Source organism: Cygnus olor, chromosome 6 (assembly GCF_009769625.2).
Source record: "Cygnus olor isolate bCygOlo1 chromosome 6, bCygOlo1.pri.v2, whole genome shotgun sequence".
Lineage (NCBI taxonomy): Eukaryota > Metazoa > Chordata > Aves > Anseriformes > Anatidae > Cygnus > Cygnus olor.
Window position 1 is genome coordinate 31,828,908 of NC_049174.1, and position 22,028 is coordinate 31,850,935.

The 22,028-nt window shown below is 36.7% G+C and overlaps 1 protein-coding gene across 6 annotated transcripts in view; it reads right to left on the reverse strand.

Moving 5' to 3' along the window:
• The window catches only part of DPP10 (dipeptidyl peptidase like 10), a 486,601-nt gene that overhangs the window by 3,915 nt on the left and 460,658 nt on the right, over positions 1–22,028 (reverse strand). For all 6 annotated transcript variants that reach the window (XM_040561195.1, XM_040561191.1, XM_040561193.1 and 3 more), the window contains 8 exons: positions 20,663–20,710; positions 19,842–19,963; positions 16,062–16,109; positions 13,835–13,933; positions 13,657–13,726; positions 6,255–6,449; positions 4,587–4,641; positions 582–681 (listed from right to left, as the gene is read on the reverse strand). In XM_040561195.1, the coding sequence (XP_040417129.1) occupies positions 582–681; positions 4,587–4,641; positions 6,255–6,449; positions 13,657–13,726; positions 13,835–13,933; positions 16,062–16,109; positions 19,842–19,963; positions 20,663–20,710 (737 nt within the window). The remainder of the gene's footprint in view (positions 1–581; positions 682–4,586; positions 4,642–6,254; positions 6,450–13,656; positions 13,727–13,834; positions 13,934–16,061; positions 16,110–19,841; positions 19,964–20,662; positions 20,711–22,028) is intronic.

The following is a 22,028-nucleotide window of genomic DNA, read 5'->3' on the forward strand; positions in this document are numbered from 1 at the left end:
CAAAATTTGGTCTATTTTAAAACTCCTCAGTTCTGACTTACAGTCAGGACAAGTTAATTAAGGCATTAACTAGAAAACAAGGCATTCATTTAAAAAACAGAATACATTTAAAAAACGGGGCTAACAGAGCATTACAGTAATCTGGTCTGATCTCCCATGCATGACAGTCTGCAACTCAGCATATGCCCAATACTTCACACATAGAACCAAATCTCCTGTGATAGAATAACAATGTGATTGATATACTGAGGAATTTTACCGCTAACTTTAAAAGTTCCATTCTTATTAAAAATTTTGATTAAGGCTGATATATTGGGTTCTAAGGAAATGGAGTGCCTGAATGAATTTTGGTGGAAATGGGAAATAGAATTATTTTGACAAAAATCTGTATTGTTACCAATAATATATCTGTTGCATGTTTTGGTAAACTGTCCCAGTGTTAGCTGCCCTTCATTTAAAGTAGAGAATGAGGTCGTGAATTTAGACCTAGCTGATATTGCTACATTTTCTGCAATTAGTAAAGATGAATAAAAGAGATTCTGAAGAGACTAGCAGACAGGAGAGGGACAGGGAATACTCACCATACAACTTCATGTCTGTAATTGGTGCCACCACAGCTCCACATTTGAAGAGCCGTTCACTGGATTTTAGGATCATCGATGTGATGTAGCCACCATATCCCTAACGAAGGAAATGATATTGTGATTTCTGTTTGTTTCTTTCTTTTTAGCAATAATAAAGTTAAAGGGCATTGCTCTAATTTGATGGTATCGTTCTGCAGTATGCATTTATATCTGCAAGAATTGCTTTTAATGGAAATGCAAACATACAGTTAAGAGTGAATAGAGATCTTATTTGGCCTGGTCATGACCTTTAAACTAAGCAATTTAATAACACTGAGTATATTTCAGTTTAATTTCCACAGCTCCATCATGGCAGACTAGCCTATAGTTAGCAAAATATACAAAAATCATAGAGAAAACAACAACCAACCTACCAAAAAAAAAAAAAGTATTCACTTTTAATATATTTAATGTAGACATTTGCAAATTACTGGGAAACGCTGAGCATTTTGCTGACAGGACAGAGTATGGGAATGGGAAAAAATGTCGAACTGACTTCAGCATGTTCTACTCCTGGCACTTGGACCTTCACAGATTAAATCCTATTGCTATTAATGAAGTTTCTTCTGCAGCATTGTCAAACATCCCACAGAGGGGTAAAAGTCCTGAAGTGCTTTCCAGAAATAAAATCCATATGTAGCCACATTGCTCAATATTATGTTAATCTCTGTGATGTGATTACTGGCCACAAGAGCACCCGGTCAGCTGCTTTGTTACAAAGCAGGGAGCGTGGACAGAATGAAGAAGCTGGGAGACATGGGGCAGAGCAGGGGGAGCTCTCTCCTCGCCTTACCACATTTTTCTGTCCTTATGCACAGCTCTTCATCATCTCCCTTGCAACGCCTACAACATACCTCCTTGGGAAGAGTTGTGAGACAAAAGAGAGTCATGAAAGCTTCTCTTCATATGAAAGCTTTAATTTTAGTCCACAGATTTCTTTGAAATGACATTGGCAATCCACATCTGTTCCCCACAGTCATTCTGGACCCACAGTAAATGAAATTTTAAGTTGTGGAGTGTGGGATCAATGATTTTCTCATATATTATGGCCTGTTCAAATATCTCCATTTGCCACCTTTGTTTTCCCTTCATCACTGCTGGAAGAATGATTTTTACAGTTCTTTTCATTGTTGTTTTTCAGAAAGAAGAAATCATCCCACAACAGGGAAAAGAAAAGTGTAAAACACCAGACAACCCCAAAAGAGAATATAGTGTGTCAAATGCTCACACAGGTTTCTTGTGGATATTTTTTGAACCCAGCCTGCTCCTGTCTTCACATCTAAATATTTAATCAATAGCTGATTTCTCTGGAAGAACTGGAATATCTGGAAATCTTTTTACCTTTGTTAAGAAAAATAGGCCAACGGGAGTGTTCTTTGCAATCAACGTGTAGTAAACGTGAATGGACGCACTAAAGGAAATGTAGTATAAGAACTTGATTTTCATGGGAGTATGAGGAACTGAGTTATCCCTATTCCCACAGAAATTCCAGCCAAGGAGACCAAGAGTAGCCCAGCATTGTCCATATACAGGAGTAGACTTAAGTCAAGAAAGAATTTTTGAGTAGGCAGCAACAACTTTCATAATTCACAGAGTTTAAGAGAACAGCAACTTTCCTCTACCTCTGGGTTCGCTATTTTTGCTGTTGTTTAATATTCTGTTTGTGTCTTTTCCAGTAGCTCCACAGCACAGTTTTAATCCTAGGATAACTATTGCCATGTTATTTATTATTTATGCCATGTATTCATTAAGAGCTTGGTTTAGTTCTCCTAGGAATTTCTTTCCTCTGTGCTTGTGCCCTCGCTTCCAGCCAGGCTTTCCAGGACAAAAGCTTTACACTGTGAGACCAAATTTTCAGAATCACTTCACAATGATGACACAGAAAGCAGTTCCTATGTCCTCATGCAAGGACATATGGTGCCTTGCGCATGGGCTGGATTTCTGTGCTTACAGCTTAATTGACTATTTTCAAAAAGCTGTTTGGCTGTGAAATTTCAACTTATTTTCAAGCTCTTTTCCTACTTCCATGCATGGCAAAGAGGCAAACCACATGGAAACACAATTTGCTGTGTAACAGTTCTGAAAGGCCCTTGGATCATACATCACTTGGGCTTGTACCCCTCTCACAGGGATAAGTGAGATGATATTGGCACATTGCCTGGCAGTCAGAAGTAGGTATTTTTCACACTGTGCCCTCTGGACAGCCTTGTTACTCTCATGACTGGCTAACACTACTGATTGTGACAAGAATTTTACTTCTGTGTAGTTCTAAAACTTCTCAAAGAGTTCCATGACTTTGTGCATGAGCCCAGCTTTGCAAGATTAGCATTAAGCAATTCCAAAGTCATCTTACTTTTAGGCAAAGTATATATTCTTTTTCCATCAGTAAACCCAATTTAATGCATAGAAACAAACACTTTCACTATCACATTGTTGTACACAGTCAAAAGGAAATGAGTTTTAAAGAAGATCTGTAATTGACTCTAAAATAAGCAGAGTAGAGGTAAAATACAATTAACCCTAGGAAGCTGTTAAATAGATTTTTTTTTCCTGATTCTAAAACTGACTTTTCAATTTTATGAATTTTTGTTTGTCAGAAAACACACACACAAAACAAAACTAAAAATTGCTGAGAGGTAAAAAAAAATGGTATAGACATTGGTAGATATCTACAACTGCATTTATGTCTGCTTTATGGTAATTTTGGCTTGTCATGTCACTGTTAGGGAAGTGTTGAATTTCCTATAGAAAACGTGGAAATTTTTGAAGTTAGGAATATGTGAGTATTTTGGGGGTGTTCAGTGATTTCAATTCAGAAAAAACATTTTTAATCATTTGTGGGAAGAGCCTATGGAGAAACATATATAATTATATGCATGTGTATTTTCATATACATTGGTAACAGGCACTAAAACCTGAATAGCAATGTGTGCCGTGATCATTTGATGGATGAAATCACCCCTACTTAGCTGAAAAATCTCTGGCAGCTGCCCTGCAAACCTAATACTGTTCTGTTGCTACTGATACTCTTGCAATGACAGTTTCGGTAGCTCAGGGAGTATGGCAGGAGCTTACATCTTCGAGGAAGGTCACTCTCTTCCGAGATGTTAATAGTAGCCAGTACTTCATTTTCACTACACTACACTAACTAACTAGTCTTCCAAATTGCTACCACACTGGTGTTAAATATCAGTATCACAGTGGAAAGCATGCTGTTCCTATAACTGGTGACTGTGGTGTTGTCTAGGTACTTGGCCATGGTTTGTTGTTGCTTTGAGGTCAAATGCACAAAATATTTTCATTTTCAGGATAACAAAATATTAATAATAATAATTACAATTAAAAAGATGCACATGCTAGTTTATAGTTTATAGAAGAAGCAGCAATTATTTGGTGTTTAACTGCTGTTTTTTAACAGACCAGTAAAATGCTATTTAGTTTGTTATGAAAGGTTAAGCCTTTGCCTTGCTCCCTCTCATGCTAGAGGCAACAACATGTTACACAGTGAAGCAGCTGACAAAATAGCAAAGACACAAAAGAAAATTCTTGTAACTTAGTTGTAACTTAGGCAGTCAGTAAAATATTCAGATATAAAAGTTGTATCAGAAGGACATTGTCAATTTAACTGTAGCCCAAATGTAAAAGTGCAAGAAACAAGCTTTTACAACACCAAAGCCCATATTAAAAATTTCTAATGAAAGCAGATGTTTTTCAACAAATATTTTGTCCTTCAGTTTCTGAAAAGCAAACGCTACAGTACCGTAAAATGGATTAGATTAATCTCAAATACCCATTCTGAGAAATAAATATACAGAAACTACAGTAAATTATGGTAGCGTTTCCCTCACTTTTAATAACTGAAATTGTCGTAGGAAAAGAGATAAATATATTTGTTTATGAACTAGGATTCTCATAAAGAATAATGTTGATATATCCTACTATCCTACTATTTTTGCACATTACCTTCCCGAATATACTCAGTCTTTTAGGATCAATGAAGGGCTGTTTCAGTAATGATCTGCAAGAAAAAAAGAAAAAGAAAAAGGAAATAAAAAGTTCTTTATACACTAGATTCACCAAAGTAAAAAAGAAAATTATTTGTACTTTGAGAAACTGTTATACGTGTGGATAAGGTAGAAGAACAAATTACAGCAATAAAAGTGATATTGCACCAGGAAATGTGATTTTTTTTTTTTGTAATTCATCCTCTATATGGCAAACACATGGCATTGAACTCATTTTACCTAACTTTAGATACCTGAATTTGAGCATCTTGACTAAATTGCACATTTACATCTGCTCCTCTGTCAGAGAGATGAGCGCTCTCAAACAGCCTTTCTTCCCACTCATGTCAGGCACTTCCCTCAACCTGGGGAGAGCCACCCTTCAGAAATGCCAGAATTTTCCATTAACTAGAGCTTAAATGACTGGCTTTGACCAGTTGCCTAGTTTTCAGACAGTTAAAGGAAGGTAAAACGACTGCAACTTCCTGAGTCTAGGTAATTATCCAAATAATTAATTCTCTCATCAGGGCATTTAATTAGCAATGGTGAATTTTATATGGAAAAGACAAAATAACCTGAGGCTAAAACCCAACTGCTTTTGAAGAGACAAACCCAGCTTCAGTACCTCCTCTCGCCTCCTCTCTCCCTTTTCCCCATGCAACGCACCCAAAAAGAGGCAAGATATCATTGAGCTTAAACCAGTTATTATTTAAGCAGAGAGCTCAGATCTCACAGCACAGCTTGTGGCCTGCTTCTGACAGCCCTTTTGCAAGGGTCACTTGGACGCTTGCAAGATGAATTGCTCTGCTCAACGCAGCCCATTCCTGACCAACGTAAACGCCAGGAGCCCCAGTGCCCAGGTCTGTCATGTCAGATACAGATACACAGATACCTACTCATGCATAGGTTGAAGCATTAAACCCTTTCAAAGAAGAAGAAAACGAATGAACAAACAAAAAACATAGCTAACTGAAAGTCTGCCCTTGTCTTTCCTTGAAGGTCCCTAGAAAGAGTCCATCCAGACCTTGATATTAGCCTATCGGACATCGGCACCCTGAGTAAAGAGGGTTGTCAAAGCTGTGCGTGATTAATCTACAGAGAGACTACCCTCTTATGCAGCTGGTGGATTTGTATCAGTTAAAGAACGACAATACAAATGAGAAATAAGTAGGCATTTGCCCAGATTTTGTTCTCATTTACAACATTATAACTCCATTTGCATTGTAAAATCACTTGAAAACTCCATGGTGAAAATGAGAGCAGCATCCTATCACATAGGCCTAAAAAATTATAACACAAAAGCAGTTAAACATTACCATTTGTGCTGTAAGAAATTTTCCTAAGCAATATAGACAAATACAAAGTGGCATAGATGGCATATTTATATGACACACCGAAGGACAGCTTTACCAAAGAGAAGCACCAGCATACAAAGCAAGCATCTCTTTGATCTTTAATTTGCTGTTTGTAATGAAAAGGTTACTATTTCAACATTTGCAACAGCATTAAAAAATAAATATTAATGTTATTTACTATGCAGAGAAACCATTCTAGGCAGTTTCAGTCAAAAATGTTTTTTCATCAAGGTGGAAGAGGAGTAAAAGAAGAAAAGTTTGCACATACGTACTCTACGGCTGCTATTTGGTCCTTCACTTCCACTGATCCTAAGCATCGGTGGACTTCTTGTAGGATCTTGAGGCCTTGAAATCCACTCCCTCTGCCATCAAATCGAGCTACGATGACATTATCAGAGTTGACAAGCACTGAGTCCCAGTCAATGTGAAACTTATCTGTAACCAACTGGCTGCCTGGAGCTTCATCACTGCAAATACCAACACACCAGACACAAACGAAGACTATTGACAATGTGATGCACTTTGCTGTTCTCTGATATTTTAATTAACCTAGATGGCAGAATTCAGTTGTTTATGCAATCCTGTTGAATTACTGTCCCTTCCATCGATACCATCCCATTAGCTAGTGCTGCTGTACCTGCAGTAGCAGTAAGCAAAATAACTTTAAAACCATTATGCTGTGGTGTTGCCAGTAGCTGAATATATTTTATAGAAACAAACAGAAAATCAAAGCATGCAGTGCTGCTTATAGGTTAAAGTGAACAAAAAAAAATAATACAATCACTAATGGCTATTTCAGTTCTGAGAAGGCTCATGTACGATTTGTTAAGTTGCACTAAATAGACAAAAAGGAATATTCATTCAGTACCTTGAGTATGATTTTGTAGGATATATAATACGTTATATATAGAAGGTTGCCATCTTCAAAAAGAAATAATTGCATTATTGTATCCTCAAATGGATTTTCTGAAATACTGTACAAAGAAGACTAAAGTACACTTTGGAGAAAATTACATTTTCTCTATCCAAATTCACAGCAAGAAATGGATGCAGGCAGGAATGATAAGTTTATTTTATGACTTTAAAAAAAAAAAAAAAGTATTTTAGAGAAGAAAAGGTGGAAAAGAATGGGAGAATGCAGTGTCTAGAGGAACAATAAGCATTTTATATTGAAGGCAAATATACTATTTTCCTTCCAAAGAAAACAAAATGCCAGTTTTAAAAAGGAAGCTTGGCATTATTTCTTCTCCAAGATAAACGCAGAATAAGAGAGCAGGCTACCATGAAGTTCTACAAAATGCAAAATACTTCTATGCAGGCTGCATCTGCCAGCTGAATACAAATTAAAATGTAAAAGTGTCTGTGCTGGCTGTATGGAAATTAGATTGGACAGTGTCTGTGGGAATATCCTGTCTAAGGTGAAAGAAAGATGAAGACAGAAATGATTATTTCGCCAGAGAACCCTTAGCTTCAGAGGCTTATAAAAACCTGGGGGAAGGAAAGAGAGATAAAAATCTTGTACAATAACTGCTGTCTTATATGTACAATAAGATAATATTCATTATCTTTTTTTTTTTTTTTTTTTTGGGCTGTGGATAGCATATGTCACCTTCAAGGTAATCTCCCTATTAATTTGCAAGCACATGACGAATACATATGTTTTCAAATTCAGCAAGACCTACCATATATACATAGCTGCTGTATCATCTGCATTACTTAGTTGTAGAGTTAGTCAAAATATTTTGTGCTTGATTCATCATTATCCTATGTAACAATTTTATATATGGCTTTATAAAAAGAAAGGAAGAGTGGTTTTTGTTTGCTTAACCATTCAGTTGTGATTACACACAACTACAATAACTGCAAACAATACAGAGCAATGAATTTGGAAATACTGATTGTCGAGTGAGCTCTGCAGAAGACACAAGTTTCAGAAGTATATAATCATTATTATTTGTAAAAAGAGCAGGAGCAGAAAGTTTCTTTTAAAATGTATGGTAATTGTACAGATCAAGGTTTTCAGAAGCACTCTACATTGACACAGATGGCTTCACAGAGCTTCCACCACTATTTCCCATAGCAGAATAGCAGCAGCCTCAAGCCTCCAATCATTTTCATTTTTTAAAGTAAAGCTCTTTTAACTTTTCAAAAGAAGAAAATCTGTCAGAAATATCCTTGTCTGTCTGGCTATCTTTAAAACAGTTTAATGCACCCCACACAAGTGAAATTATCATGAATCAGCCCACATCCCTCCCACCTAAATTAAGAACAAAACAAATAGGGTTCTCATTTATGTGTTAGATATCTAGGCACTTGGGAAAAGGGGAAGAAGCATGACATTTGCAGGCTTTCTTCTGTACCAGAAGATGCTTTAAACCAAAATAGGGTTCTAAGTGAAAAATGCCACCCTCATATAATTTCTTCTATTGAAAAAAAGAACATTAGACAGAACTTCAGTGAGATTTTCTGTGGGTGAGAACTGACAGCAATGTTTTTCCAAGCTCCTTCTCTGGAGGGCATAGCTGGGCTACTTTTAGGCTCAGACTTTAAACACATCTACCACTCTCCTTCATGATGGGTTGTTTGACATATTGCTTTTGGAAGCAATTTTCCAGTGGCTAATTTATTTCAAGAATGTCCATGTAAGTAGTCTGTGACAGGCATTTAAAGCCATTTCCATTGAGGTACATGTCAAAATTCCCATTAGCATCAAAAGGTCTCTTTACTCTTCAGCTGCTACTCTAAAATAATACTGATTATCTGAGGTGTGACTCTGTTCTCCACAGAGAGACAGCATATATTCTATGCACCTTTTAGGCCACACTTTTACCCTTAAAAGAGGCTTCTGCAAGGTATTAATCCTTTATGCAAGTTTGGACATCACCCTGAGGGCTTTGTAACAAAGCAGGTTTGTTACTGCAGTGCAATAATAGATGTACAGCCTGATTTGTGAAGTTTGTCTTGGGATTCCAGCTTTCTCAAAGGTCAGTTTTTGTTTTGCACTCATCATTACTTACAGCCCAATTACAATTCACTTTTGTTCAGTGGTACCCTGTTCATAGGTTTATGTCATGACCCGTCTGGTAAGCCTGAGTGAAAGTCCGTTCTGTTTATGCTTGTGTGTGATAGAAACACAGAAGTCTTCTTCCCACCTGACTATGGATGGACATAAGGGAAGCAAAGTACTACAGCAAAATCAAAGCCAACACCAAAATGCATATGCAAAGTTACATCTTCTTTGCCATCCCTCAGGGGTTCCTTAAGGAGCAGTATCCCTATCATCTTCAGAGTCAAGCAACAAGAGCAGAATGATTCAAATGAAGAAGATGCCTAACACTTTCTGGTTCTTTTCTTTTTCCTTCTTGTATGTGATAGCACTTGCACTATTTTTTTTTCCTCCTGACTTTCAAAGTTAGAAGCTTGAGAGCTGCCTAGTTTGTGTCTTCAACAGTGACTACACCTGGATTATGAGTCCTCTGTGGCAGCACAACTGCTGACAACTTGGGCAAACTGCAGAAGTTCACCATTGAGGCACCATTTAAACAGACAGGAGCCATCAATAATATACCAATATCATTGACCTTAGTGGGTAGTTTGTATGCTTCTTGCAAGGCAGTCATATACACTGCAGACTGTCTGGGAAAAGGGGCAGCTCATCATAAGTTCATATACTGCTGCAAAGAGAAGAATCTGTTATTTTGGATTCTATAACCAAAAGCTTTAACTGAAGTCTCTGTTCATGACTAGAGTTACAGCCTTCAGGGGATAATATAATGTTACCAGAGAGGCTGTTGCTGCTGTACTCTGAGTTCTACTCCTCTGCCAATCTCCTACCATGACTGCAGCAAAATTTATTTCAGGTTTTGCACCATTTTAAAACTAAGTGGGAAGATTGTAAATTGGAACTTTAGAAGTTATACAGTTGACCAAACAGAGGGGAAAACAATTTCAAAATATATGTGGAAAATAACTGCTATTATCACTTCTTAATTTCCTGTACATCTCTTTCTATTTCTGCCAAGCAGTGGATTTGATGCAGTATATGGAAAAGGCATCTTGATAGCAAACATGAGAAAGACTACACCTCAGATGATAAAATCTACCCACTATAGACAAAGAAATGTCACTGACAAAAGTTTTTCTTATGGTGAAACTGAGAGGGAGAAGAATGCCATTTTGCAAAAACTAGTACAATGGAAAAATCCACTTCATTTTCAGATTTCATGGGCATCTCTTGTTCAGCTTTCAAGCACACCCACCATTACTGGTCAAAAATCAGGGAACCTGAATAGCCTTACACACTGAGAACAGAAAATCCCAAACATTTTCTCCCTATCCATATACGCTTTTAAGATATACCAGACTACAACTAGAAATTGTTAGCATATTTATAACTCCTCCCTGCAGATACGGCCAAACAAATTAAAATACATCACCAGGAGTTACTCCATTACTAGGGCAAAATCATGTGATATGCAGGCCTGAAGTAGACAACATAATACAAGAAAAAAAAATTGTTATTCTTAAAATATCTTTCTCAGACCCTCAAGGCTGAAGATTTTGAAAATACAATTTTGAGAAAAGATGTGATACTGTGTTGTGTTACCAGAAAAGGAGGTGAAGTTTTGAATATCCTGTTGTCTTTCTCTAAGAAAGATTGAATAAGCATTTTATTCACATTGTAGGATGTGTACTGCTGGGGGCGGGGAGTGGAGGAAGCTAAAAGATAGGGGAAGCTAAAGGAGGACAGATCTTAGCTCAACAATTCCCTAAGTCCTTTTTGGGGACAAGAGTGAAGAGAAGGTGATTGAGAAGGCTGATCATGGCCCATAGCACCGGGACCACTACTGCAAATGAAACAGCTGGAGTAAAACTCCAGCCTGTCCCTCTTTTAGCCTACAGCTAAATGAATTCTCCCTCTGGGCCATGAGAAATGTTACGAAGTTCAAAGGAGAGGAAAGAAAATCAGACTTTGATGTAACAGAAGCACAAGAGAGTAGTGAAATACTGTTCTGTATTGGTAGAAACAGGAAAAACGAAGACATTGGATGGACGGCCTGCAAAGCAACTAGTGAATCATTCATGTGACTTAGGAATCCCCAAAAAATTAAACTTTGCAGCTGTCTCACAGGGGAAGAACTGGCCAAATAAAAATGTTTTTAGGTACATCCTCCTTTGCAAGCATTTTGCAACCAAAGTAGTGGAATTCACCATGTACTTTACGCTTCACCTTGTAGACAAGCATCAACTCTTCACTTGCAACAGCTGCCAGTTAAAACAAGTAATATCCTTTACAAAATTGAAAGGTATGCAACATGACTATCAATATATAAAGCCTTATACCCCACATCTTGAATATCTTCCAATATTTGTATTATGCCTCTCTACGTTTCTGCTAGTCTTATAAAATGAGTTATTCCTGAAGCTGTAAAAAAGTCTTCACTTCCAACCTTACTGTCTTGTCTTATGCTATCAGTCCCAAAAGTGTATTAACTGGAGGCATAAACAGATTTGATTGCTTGGGCAAGGCCTAAATCTTTCATTGTTTCAGTAACAGATGAAGTGATTCCTGTTTATTACCAAAATATAACAACAAGTAAACAAACAAACAGAAACCTCTTGGAGACAATTCACTGTTACTTTGGAGAGTACCCTGCTGTTTTCTTTCCCTTGAAAATCAGAACAAACTCTCCACTGATTTGGTTTTACAATATCCACCTACATATTGGACAATTTTAACTGGTGTTAAATAATAAATGCTGACATTTAAGATACATTATCCTAAAGATTTTGAAGGAATGAGGTTAATTATGTTCAAGAAAAAATAAAGAATGATTATCACCTCTCATTTTATTACCCGGATTAAATGCCAGAATCTTTACTTAATCATTTTCTATGTGTTACTAAGGAATGTATCATACTTTTTTAATGAGTAAAGTGAACTATAATGAGAAAATCAAGGATCTGGAATTTAAACTTTGATCTTAATTATATAGAAAAGAGATGATAATCACATTTTCAAGCAATTACTGTACACCTCTCTAATCTATAGCTATACTGCATGTATTATATCAGAAGGAAACCAAGTGTGAAATGTATTAGTTGTTTAGGAGAACAAGTGGAAAAAAAAGAGTGTTATAATCTATTTAGCATTTTATGGCCTATGCATCACAATTCCAGGAAGAATAACAGCTCTAACCAACAAAACTGGCTTCTATATGAGACCTATTTGTTAGATAGTCTGGTCATACACAGATGAACATAGATTTTAACATGGCAATACAATGATCTTCTATTTCAGCACTGCAGCATGCTTTGCAACTGCTAGTGGATGAATCTTCACAAAATCCTTACCATGAAGGGTACAGGATATTTAGGGCTTAGGCCTTAAGTTGAGCTTATGACAACATGGAGCTGTACAGCATTCGCATCTGGGTTTTATGCTGGGACCACAATCCACCGACACAGGCTCCCTTCCAAGATTCAGCCTTAACACTCAGCAGCCTAGGTGCCATATCTTGTGAGCTCACATTTATCTGCAGGTGCCTTTCATAAATGTAGGAGCCTTATTATAGTCATACACCTTTGATATGGCTACCAGCTTTCAGTGATTTGAAAAAATATATATATTTGTTATTGTGTGACTATGAGAATAACACCAAACTTTCTTCCCTTTTTCTATTCCAACTTTTCTTAGAATTGTAACCCTATCAATCCAGAGGGCACCAGAACACTACACAGAAGCATTTGCTGCTACCAGAAATTACAGTCAAAATATGAACCTCAGCCATCAAAAAAGGACTTTATTCAGAGGAGTGAAACTGGCCACCAGTGCAAAAGCCCTGCAGACAGAGCTGAGACCACATAAGCAAACCAGATCCTGACAAAATGTATGACTCGGGGAAGGTGAAACTTCACCAGAGGCTTGAGAGTCTCTGAAGCAATCACTGCAGCATGTTAGAACTTACATGCCATATTTACCCTCCAGCTTAGGAAACAAAGAATCAGAAACCTCTGTACACCTAACTAGGCATTTAAATTGGACTGCAGAGATATATTAGGTAAATTTCTTTTTAAACTCACATTCTCTTTTAATCAGCTTTCTTCCTTTCCTGCCTCTCTTTTTCATAAGCCCTTGTCAAATTGCAGCTGAAATGGAGCTCAAAAACCACTTCATATTTAACACTTCACTATTCTAAATGTCTATCTTCTCTTTATATACATCTAAGTGTATGTAGCCTGGATCAAGATGTTATATCACATTTCCTTTCCAACAAAACTGATACACAATTAAACCATTATTACCAAGGACAATAGTAAGCATTCTTTTTCAAACTTTCAGCAACTGGAATACAATAACAATTGTAACACAGCTGAAAATGTAAGCAAGAAAGTAGCTGTAGCTGAGCAATTTGAAAGGCACCACTTGTTAGTGGTCATGCTAGGTTTGACAAGATCAACACCACCACCACCACCCAAAAAAAAAACAACAGGCATCTCTTCCAGACAGTGCCTAAAACAAAATCTTCCTGAGAACAAGTCTTTTCATTTATCAACTCAAATCCATGAGGCAATTTTCCTACACAATGAAAAAACACATTTTCTAATTATGGAATTATATGTTTTCTATGAAGTACTTTTTATTATTTTATATGATTCTATATAAATACTTACATTATTAATAGAAGGGCATACTGGTTTCGATCCGTGAAATCTTTTGGCAGTGACAACTGTAAAGGGAGTTCTTTTAAGAAAAGAGCAAGACATTAAAGGCTGGTAGTTACACAGATGAAAAACAGTAACAATTCAAGAAAGCTTTTGGTTTGTTAAAATAATATTTTGCCAAATTTACCGTAATCCTCAATGTGAAGCATTTTAATTTCAGTCCTGAAATTCTTTTTCTTCAAAACAGCTTCTTTCAACAGAGCGTTATTCTCCAAAATATAAAAATCTGTAGAAAACATCAAGAAAAAACAAGCTGAGAGGTACAGAAAACCATCATTCAAAGAGAAATCAATATTCAAAAAAAATTAAAGGAAAGGACACAAATGTGCAGTAACAACTCTTGTAAATTATTTCCTTCTTTAAATGTTTTTTAAAATATATATATATATGTATATGTATATATATATGTATATATATATATGTATATATATATATATAATGCAACTGCTTTGCAATTCAAGAGCAATCATTTTAATTCAGAACATATACAACTACTCTCATTTCTGGCTTCAGCAGGCTTTGTTTTTGTTAAGCACTAACAATGAAATCGCTGATGACCAACATGAATAGTAGTATCCCTGACAAATACTAACAGCAGCTGTCACAGGGGAAAGACTAGTCTGCTGGGCAATATCCTAAGCCCCGAGTAAGCACACTTCTCTAGGCTACATATTCGAAATCAATATTTAGCCATTACAGCTCTACTTGATCACTTCATGTCCTTCTCTGTCTTCTGCACTTCAGCCAAGAGTAAGACTTAGTTTGTCTTAAAGCTGCAGACAGATTTGAAGCAATCCTTTTGCATATGGAAGAACGATTAGTCTTTTTTTTTTTTCTTGTTTTCACTCAAATTAACAATCTTGTTTCCAAAATGTAAATTTTTCATTAAAAAATAAACCCTGCGCTTAGGTCAAAAAGAAACAGTCTAAGGAGAATGCCTTTTCTGGGCAGTCAACCAAAATGGTGTAATTATAGTCTGAGGATGAAATAATTGAAGTAATCCATAATCATTGTTTTATTAATTGAAGAGGATAATTTAATCTTGCACTGAATCACTGTAGATAAATTATCTCTCTTATTATTTGCTTTCTCATTTTTACAGCAAACAACACCCCTTTATCCTGACTTGCTTTATTTCTTTTAAGATGCTCTACATAGATCTCTTAACAATGATTCACTATCAATAGTAGTTTAGATACGAATAATAAAGAGTCAAAGCGTACCTTCACAGAATTGAGTAGCTCTACAGAAGTCAATTAATTTTACTTTAGCAGTATCTACCTCTTACTGAGTTGGATAAAACTCCTTCCCCTTGGTGTGACACGGCACTGAGATTTACAAATACTGTCAACAGTGACATTAAAAAAAAATACAAAGCTGAAGTGCACACATTAATTAATGCTTGCTAGCACAATACTATTGATTAGTATGCTGCTTCAACATGCAAGGTTAGGTCATCTGTTGTTGTCATCTGTGGCTGGCGAGGACAAAAGGAATACAGGCAAGCAGAGTACATAATTTTTGGATTCTGGGAAAAATTCTGGGGATAATCTATTGGATGAAATTGGGACAGGTAAGGATTGGTCTAGTAGATTTGAATGGAATGATTCAACCTTTCCTCCAATCCACACCTTCATGCTATGTGGAACCACAGTGGAGCTGGTGGTAGTGCTGTTACCTCTACTGCACTAGAGAAATACCTTAAGTGAGCAAAACTGCTGCTCAAGGATAGTCTTCTATTACAAAGTATCCCAAACAGCCAGGAAACACCTGGCTATAGGTTTGGTGTCAATATGCAGAAGGTAATGAGAAAAATTTCAAAATTAGAAGTATTGAATACCTTCCTAAAAAGGCCTTATTTTTGGATTTGCCATCACTGAAAATGTCAGATTTGAGAAATGTAAGAGCAGGACTAAGTTCATTGTATGTAGGTCAGATTTTATGACCAATCCTCCAAGGACTGTACTTTACTTCAAGAAAATTGGATTATAACTTTAAAAAACATCTCTAAAAATATGAAGGTCTGCAGTAATGGCAGCATAATTTACATAGAAAGTGAAAGGGATGAAGACCAACCTGCCATCTAATTAACTCAGGTGTAAATAGAAGGTGAAAGATAAGCACTTAGTATAAAATGCATCTGAAAAGCCTGGGAAAGTTTTAGTCATTTGATTGCCTTCTGTCCATATCATTCTCAGATGTGTATGTTGTTAAAAGGTAAATAACATAACTTTTTATGAATGACACATCTGTTAGTTTTCATTTACTTGCAACCGTCTTCCCCTCCTCCTCCACGGTCCCGAAATCAATCAAGGACAAAAATGAAATATACTTATTCCATAAGGAGTACTCACTTCCACTGTTACTCGTACTGTGCACACTAACGACTGGAATGCCTGGGCCTGTTTTGAAGACAAGAAAAAACAGAGGAAGTGTAGGGTGGTTAGTGCTCAGTGTTTCAGTAAATAACAAAGAATGAGAACACAAGGAACCTTGTAAGGCCAGATCCCACAAGCCCTGTACATATGCTTCACTTAAAATACAACAGTAATTCCATCAGTGTCTCTTGGGAAGGACACGGTTAAGGCCAAGGACCAACGGTGTGAAACTGAGGCTGCATTTTGCCTCTTCAACAAGCAGTCTTACTCCCTGCACCTAGAAGGAGATTTTTTTTTCTTTTTATCTCCATGTTTAGCAACAAGTGAAGAGTATAAAAATTAGAGGCACTTAAAGGCACTTTCTAAAATATAGCAGTTTGACATTCCAAAGCTGTAACTTTAGGTTGATGGGAAATTGAATTAACGATAATATCCACTTTTATTCTTTATGGAAAAACTACAGAGGTGTTGAAAAATTATCACATATTTCACTTAATTATCTGCTCAAGAAGCTCCTTTAGTATCTCAGCTCTGTAATAGCAACATCACAGTTAAATCTAGGTGTAATGTAATTTAATCTTACTTCATGAGTTGTCCCACTCCCCATCTCCCCCAAACATGGAATTTGTGCAGAGGAAATTTAGATTTATCTCGGTAAGACAAGAGCTTCAATTACATACAGGTAGCTACTACTGGGCTAGGAAGGATGATGCAGAAAAGACAAAATGCCTGAGAACCCTATGGCAGATAAAGATATGGACCCTCCTTTGAAATTAGGATTTTCAACTCCTTATATATTCCCTGGAGAAAAAAAAAATACCTTAAGAACAGTTCATGGAGAGTTTAATTCATATGTTTTGAGTCATCCTGAGGAGGTTGTCTCCCTCAATTAATTGTGGCACAAGCCTAGGGAACTTAAATACCTGAAATAAATAGCATGATGCCATTCACAGCCTCCAACAGCCTCCACTGAAGATTTTTATCAATTTAATTCTCTGCTTCAAGGGAGAATATTGACAAAAATCTTACAGGAAGATTGCTGACAAATCAAAGTTTTCTGCCTTAGCTTTTAAAGAAGAGAATTTCTTCAGTTGTCCTTTTCTCTTTATTTTACTTTTTTTTTTCCAGTCCATTTTACTTCTTTTAAATGTGTTGTTTTGCTCTGAATTCCGTTTTAAGAAAAACGGTTATTCAGAACATGCCATTTTTGAGGGGAAAGCACTGGCATTTTCCTGGCCATCTCTATTTATCATCCTAAAAAAATGGAGGGGTGATGCCAGATTTTGAAATAAATAAATAAATAAATAAAGACATTAAAGGAGATTCAAAGCCAATCAGAAAGGAGAAAGACTTGTGTTAAAGGCACTGTATCATTCAAAGCATTAAAGTTTATCGGAATTAAGCACACTCTTGGGTTTGCCACTGACCTCCTATAACTAACACTAAGCAATTACTTCCTTTGTGAATTACTCTCTATCTTATTTGAATGGAGAGACTAACATCTGTCAGTGTTTATGAACTGCTAAAGGAAAAATCCACAAGCAGGTTAGAAAAAAAAAAAAGTGTGATGCTTGCCAAGACTGAGAGGCTGAGAGCTGGTCCTCCTTCTACCAGACTAGAAATGAACACCTCACTCAGGAGTGTCTCTGGAGACCTTCTGGAGATGGATACAACCGGTATACTGAGACAGATCTAGCTGAGGGTAATTAGGAAGAAAAAATTATACTAATAAATATGCTTATGGGTAAACAGAAGGTGGAAGAAACTTGCACAGATCAAACCAGTCCAGAGTTCCCCACAGATTTTTGAATCTCTGGGGTAGACTTGCTTTCGCAACAATTCAGACAGGCTTTTTGTTGTTGGAAAATGAGTGTGTATGCACGTAGATGTGGTGTCACCTGTCTCCTCAAGTTAGTTTACCTTGTACACTTGCAAGCAGTTCTGTGGTAATGTTGCTGTCAACGATACTGTCACAGATCCACGCCATCACAGGCATTTTACAGAGCTGTGGCTGTACAAGGGGGCTGCACTGCTGCCAGGACTGTCAAGCACTGGCCAACAGAAGATAAGACTTCTGAATAATCTTAATACACATTAACGTTAGAGGTAGGAAAAAAAAAATGATGGTGTTTTATCATCCCTGCCCATCACCCACAGCTTAGGGCAGTCTACTGGTTGCAGCTCAGTGAAGTATAGGTTTAACCTGGGAGGTGATCTACGGTCTTTCCAGCTCAAACAAAGAGTTGGAATCTCCAAAGTCACTGGAAGTCATGAGCTTGTGAGGAATTTCATGTGCAAGCTCCTACTGGCATCCACAGTTTGATACCAAAGGAACAAATTAAAAATTACAAAAAGGAAAAAAAAAAAAAAAAAAAAGCTATGTTTTTGGGCCCTAGGACATTGCTGACTCAGAGCAAAAAACTCTTCCCAATTTACCAGTGCTTCTTCTTGCAGGAATCTGAGACATCCCCCCCCCCCCCCTAGGGACTGTGCCAAGCACTAGGGAAAACTCTGCTTAAGTAAAAAAACTCTGCTTAATGAGGAGCTCATTACTGGTGCTGTCTTTACTCAGATAAGGGCCTCAGGATTAGCTCCATAACTTCTGCCACAGCTTTAACCATGTATAAACCATACAGTTGGTATATTTATTTTTTATGATCAGCTATGTATTATAGGTGCACTTCTACCAAAAAAAACAAAAAGAACAACAACAAAAACACACCTTATTTTAGCCAATATATATTCATAGTTTGTTCAAATAGATTCAATTCTGAAGCAGGCAGATTTTATTTATTTTTTTGTGTGTGTGTGTAAAACCATGTACAGTTGCAAAAGAAATAGAAAAATGCATGCGAATAGAATGGGCTAGTCACATGTATTTCAGATGACGGGTTCTACTATTTTCATTCTGATGCTAGTTGAGCAAAAGTACTAGGGGAACATTATCTGTAAAATACTACAAGTTTCAAGGTTGATAGGCCTAGCTATAAACTTTATCATTGATTGTCTCGTGCTTTTCTGAACCTCTTTTTATAATCTCACTTATTTATCAGTGTTTATTTCATGGGTGTAGGTTATAAAATTCTCGGTGTGGAATGGCTCTAGTTTTCTGTTTGTACGTACCAGCTCTGAACTGGTGCCATTTAGTGCTACTGGAATGCACCTAGCAAAAAAAGCTAAAAGTTATTTATTGCAATTCAGTTGATAAAGAGGATCAGTCTATGTGGATTAAACCTTACCTGGTTTTTGGTAGATACACACATACACACATATATATACATGCATGTACAGATAGATATACTACACACATATATATTATATATCCATACACACACAGTGTTACAGTGTTATATAGACATAGTGTTATAGTAAGAAGGCCCTCATTGTTTTTAACTAGTTATAGTTGCAGAAGATCAATCCCAATACATAATATAATGAAGTTAATTGGTCCACTCGTTGTTATGAACCACAGTGCCATCACTATAAAATCCCATATTTTTTGTAAAGGATTTTTATTCAGGGTGAATTTAAAAGTCAATGTCCTTTACTAGGATTGAAGCAGCTTTCTGATATCTCTTGTTTATTTAGCTTTTACACAGAACATTCTTACTTATTGTTTTGCAATAAGCTCTGTATAAAACATTGAGTAATCCACTACTGAGCTAAATGTTAGACTCCAGCCTAATGTGCTTCTCAGAGGAATACATTAACTCAGAAGGAAAGACGGTATTATTACAAGCTATGCATTTGACCTACCTTTACAGTGCAGTAAAAAATGCCTATTCATGGGGCTAAACTTTGCACTGAAGTATGTGCACTGGTCTTTCAGGAAGTTACACGAGAGGCACTGACGATTCAATGATCCCACTGTTGATACACTGGGAAAAACAAACAAACAAAAAACATCAGAAACATTTTCTATTGGAATAAAATACAATAAACCAAGAATTAGCTTTTCAAAGTGACAGAATTTGTTTCACTCCCAAAACCTGCCAAACTATCACCATCTTAGTTTGTGCATGATGCAAACTGTTTTCAAAGGATTGAGTGAATTACCATTCTATAAACTCGGCAATGTGGACAGGATCCAAAACCTACCCAAAGCAAGACTGGGGTTTCAATAGCTGACAGTGCCCTGGAATAACAACATTAGCAGGACACCATGAAAACCATCATTAACTTCAGATTTAAGCACTGAGGTTTGCATAAGGAGAAGTTTTTTTGTTGTTGTTTTTGTTTTTTTTTTTTTATCTGTATTTGGAAGATTTTCATCAGTTTTAAAAACACAGACATATTACATAATTGCCTTTTAGTCCAGCTATTTCAACGGTTTTAAAGTGCCAGTGAAGACATAAGCGTAAAAACATTTTTTGTGAAAATAGTTTCCTTTTCTTTTTTTTTAACATAAAATATCATCAGCTTTTCTAGTTTTGAAAAATTCTGATTCTTTCCTTCTTACAGCTTAAGTGTACTCATTTTTACATAGTCTACCCAACCCCCAAAACAACAATTATGTCAGTTTAGCACTTGTGGCTTGGGATTAAGATGCTGTTAACACAGCCACATGTACTTCTTACCTGTGCAGCTGTCTTCCTCTTGGAGATTCTTCAGTGCTTAAGAAATAACTGCACCCAAAAGATGAAGAAAGTTAAACTCAGTTTGGTAAACAGTCTGATCTGGGTGGTGCTTAGATTGGTGCAAGACATAATTACAATTTTTTTTTTTTACATTGGAAACTCCCAAGAATAAATTAAAATTTTGTATACAGAATAGTTATTTCAGATGCTATATGATTTCATATCAAAACAGCAATAAACATAGTATTTCATGGTTTCTGTTCAATTTCTGTAATATCCGGGAGTTCCAGTACCAACCAGGACCCATTTCTGCACATAACAAATACAGAACAAAAAGTTCTTCCTTCACTGCAAGAGTTTGCAATAGAAATCCAAGCAGCAGAAAAAGGTCACATTGAAATTATATCATAAAATACAATAGGCATTGTGATACCCAAAAGCCTTTTTGAGCTGTAGACTCTTTCTTCTACCTAGAGACAGAAGCTAGCACCCTGGGGAATGCTTTACAGGCAAGGTTCTGTGGGCGGAAAGCGGCTTAGTAGAGTTGCTGCAATAATATCAAGGCAAGTCCTTGGTGTGTCCCAGATGACATTCCCAAAAAGCTTCTGCTTGCAAGGCAGAAGGAGGGTAAAGAAGTCCTCTCAGGTGGTCGAGACAACTCACCTGCAGTCTGCCATCTCTCTGCAGGCTGAGCGCACCCTGTGACTCTGGAGATGACAGGCACTGTTGCAGCCACAAAATGTTCTTGCTGAAATATCATTTACTTCAAAGAAAGTCAGGATTGGACATGTGTATTTATTTTTTGCTTTGTGCAGATAGACACAAAGGCTCACCAAGATTCACTAAAGTCATCTGGAGCCTTTAGACATTGTGTGTCAGTTCTTTACTGCTCCCAGGAATCACCAGTTATGTGGTGCATTTCCTTTCCACTCTAATACCAAGTGGGGCTTTGGGAAAATTTCTCTTTCTTTGAATGATCTGGGTGAAAATCAGGGGTTTGGATAATGCTCTCCATATCATTTGATGTTAAGAGTTTGAGTCAGATCATTGAAGTCCAGAGACTTCACATGGTAACCAAGCAAGCTGGAAAACTTAAGTATTTGGGGTTTTATCAAGTACTAAACATTTGGTATGACTTGATTTTCTGGAACCCAGGAAAAGGCCACAAAAATGTTATTACTGCTGCATTGTGCATTGATTTCTTGTATTTAGAAACCATAATGAGGCAACTGATGTCACAGTATGTTCTTTTTCCCCCTGCATAAAGACACACACAGTAATACCCTGGCAGATAAATTGTTTTACAGCTGCATTTTATGTACTCAGGAGTGTACAATTTATGATAATGCTCAAAAATGAAAGAAAT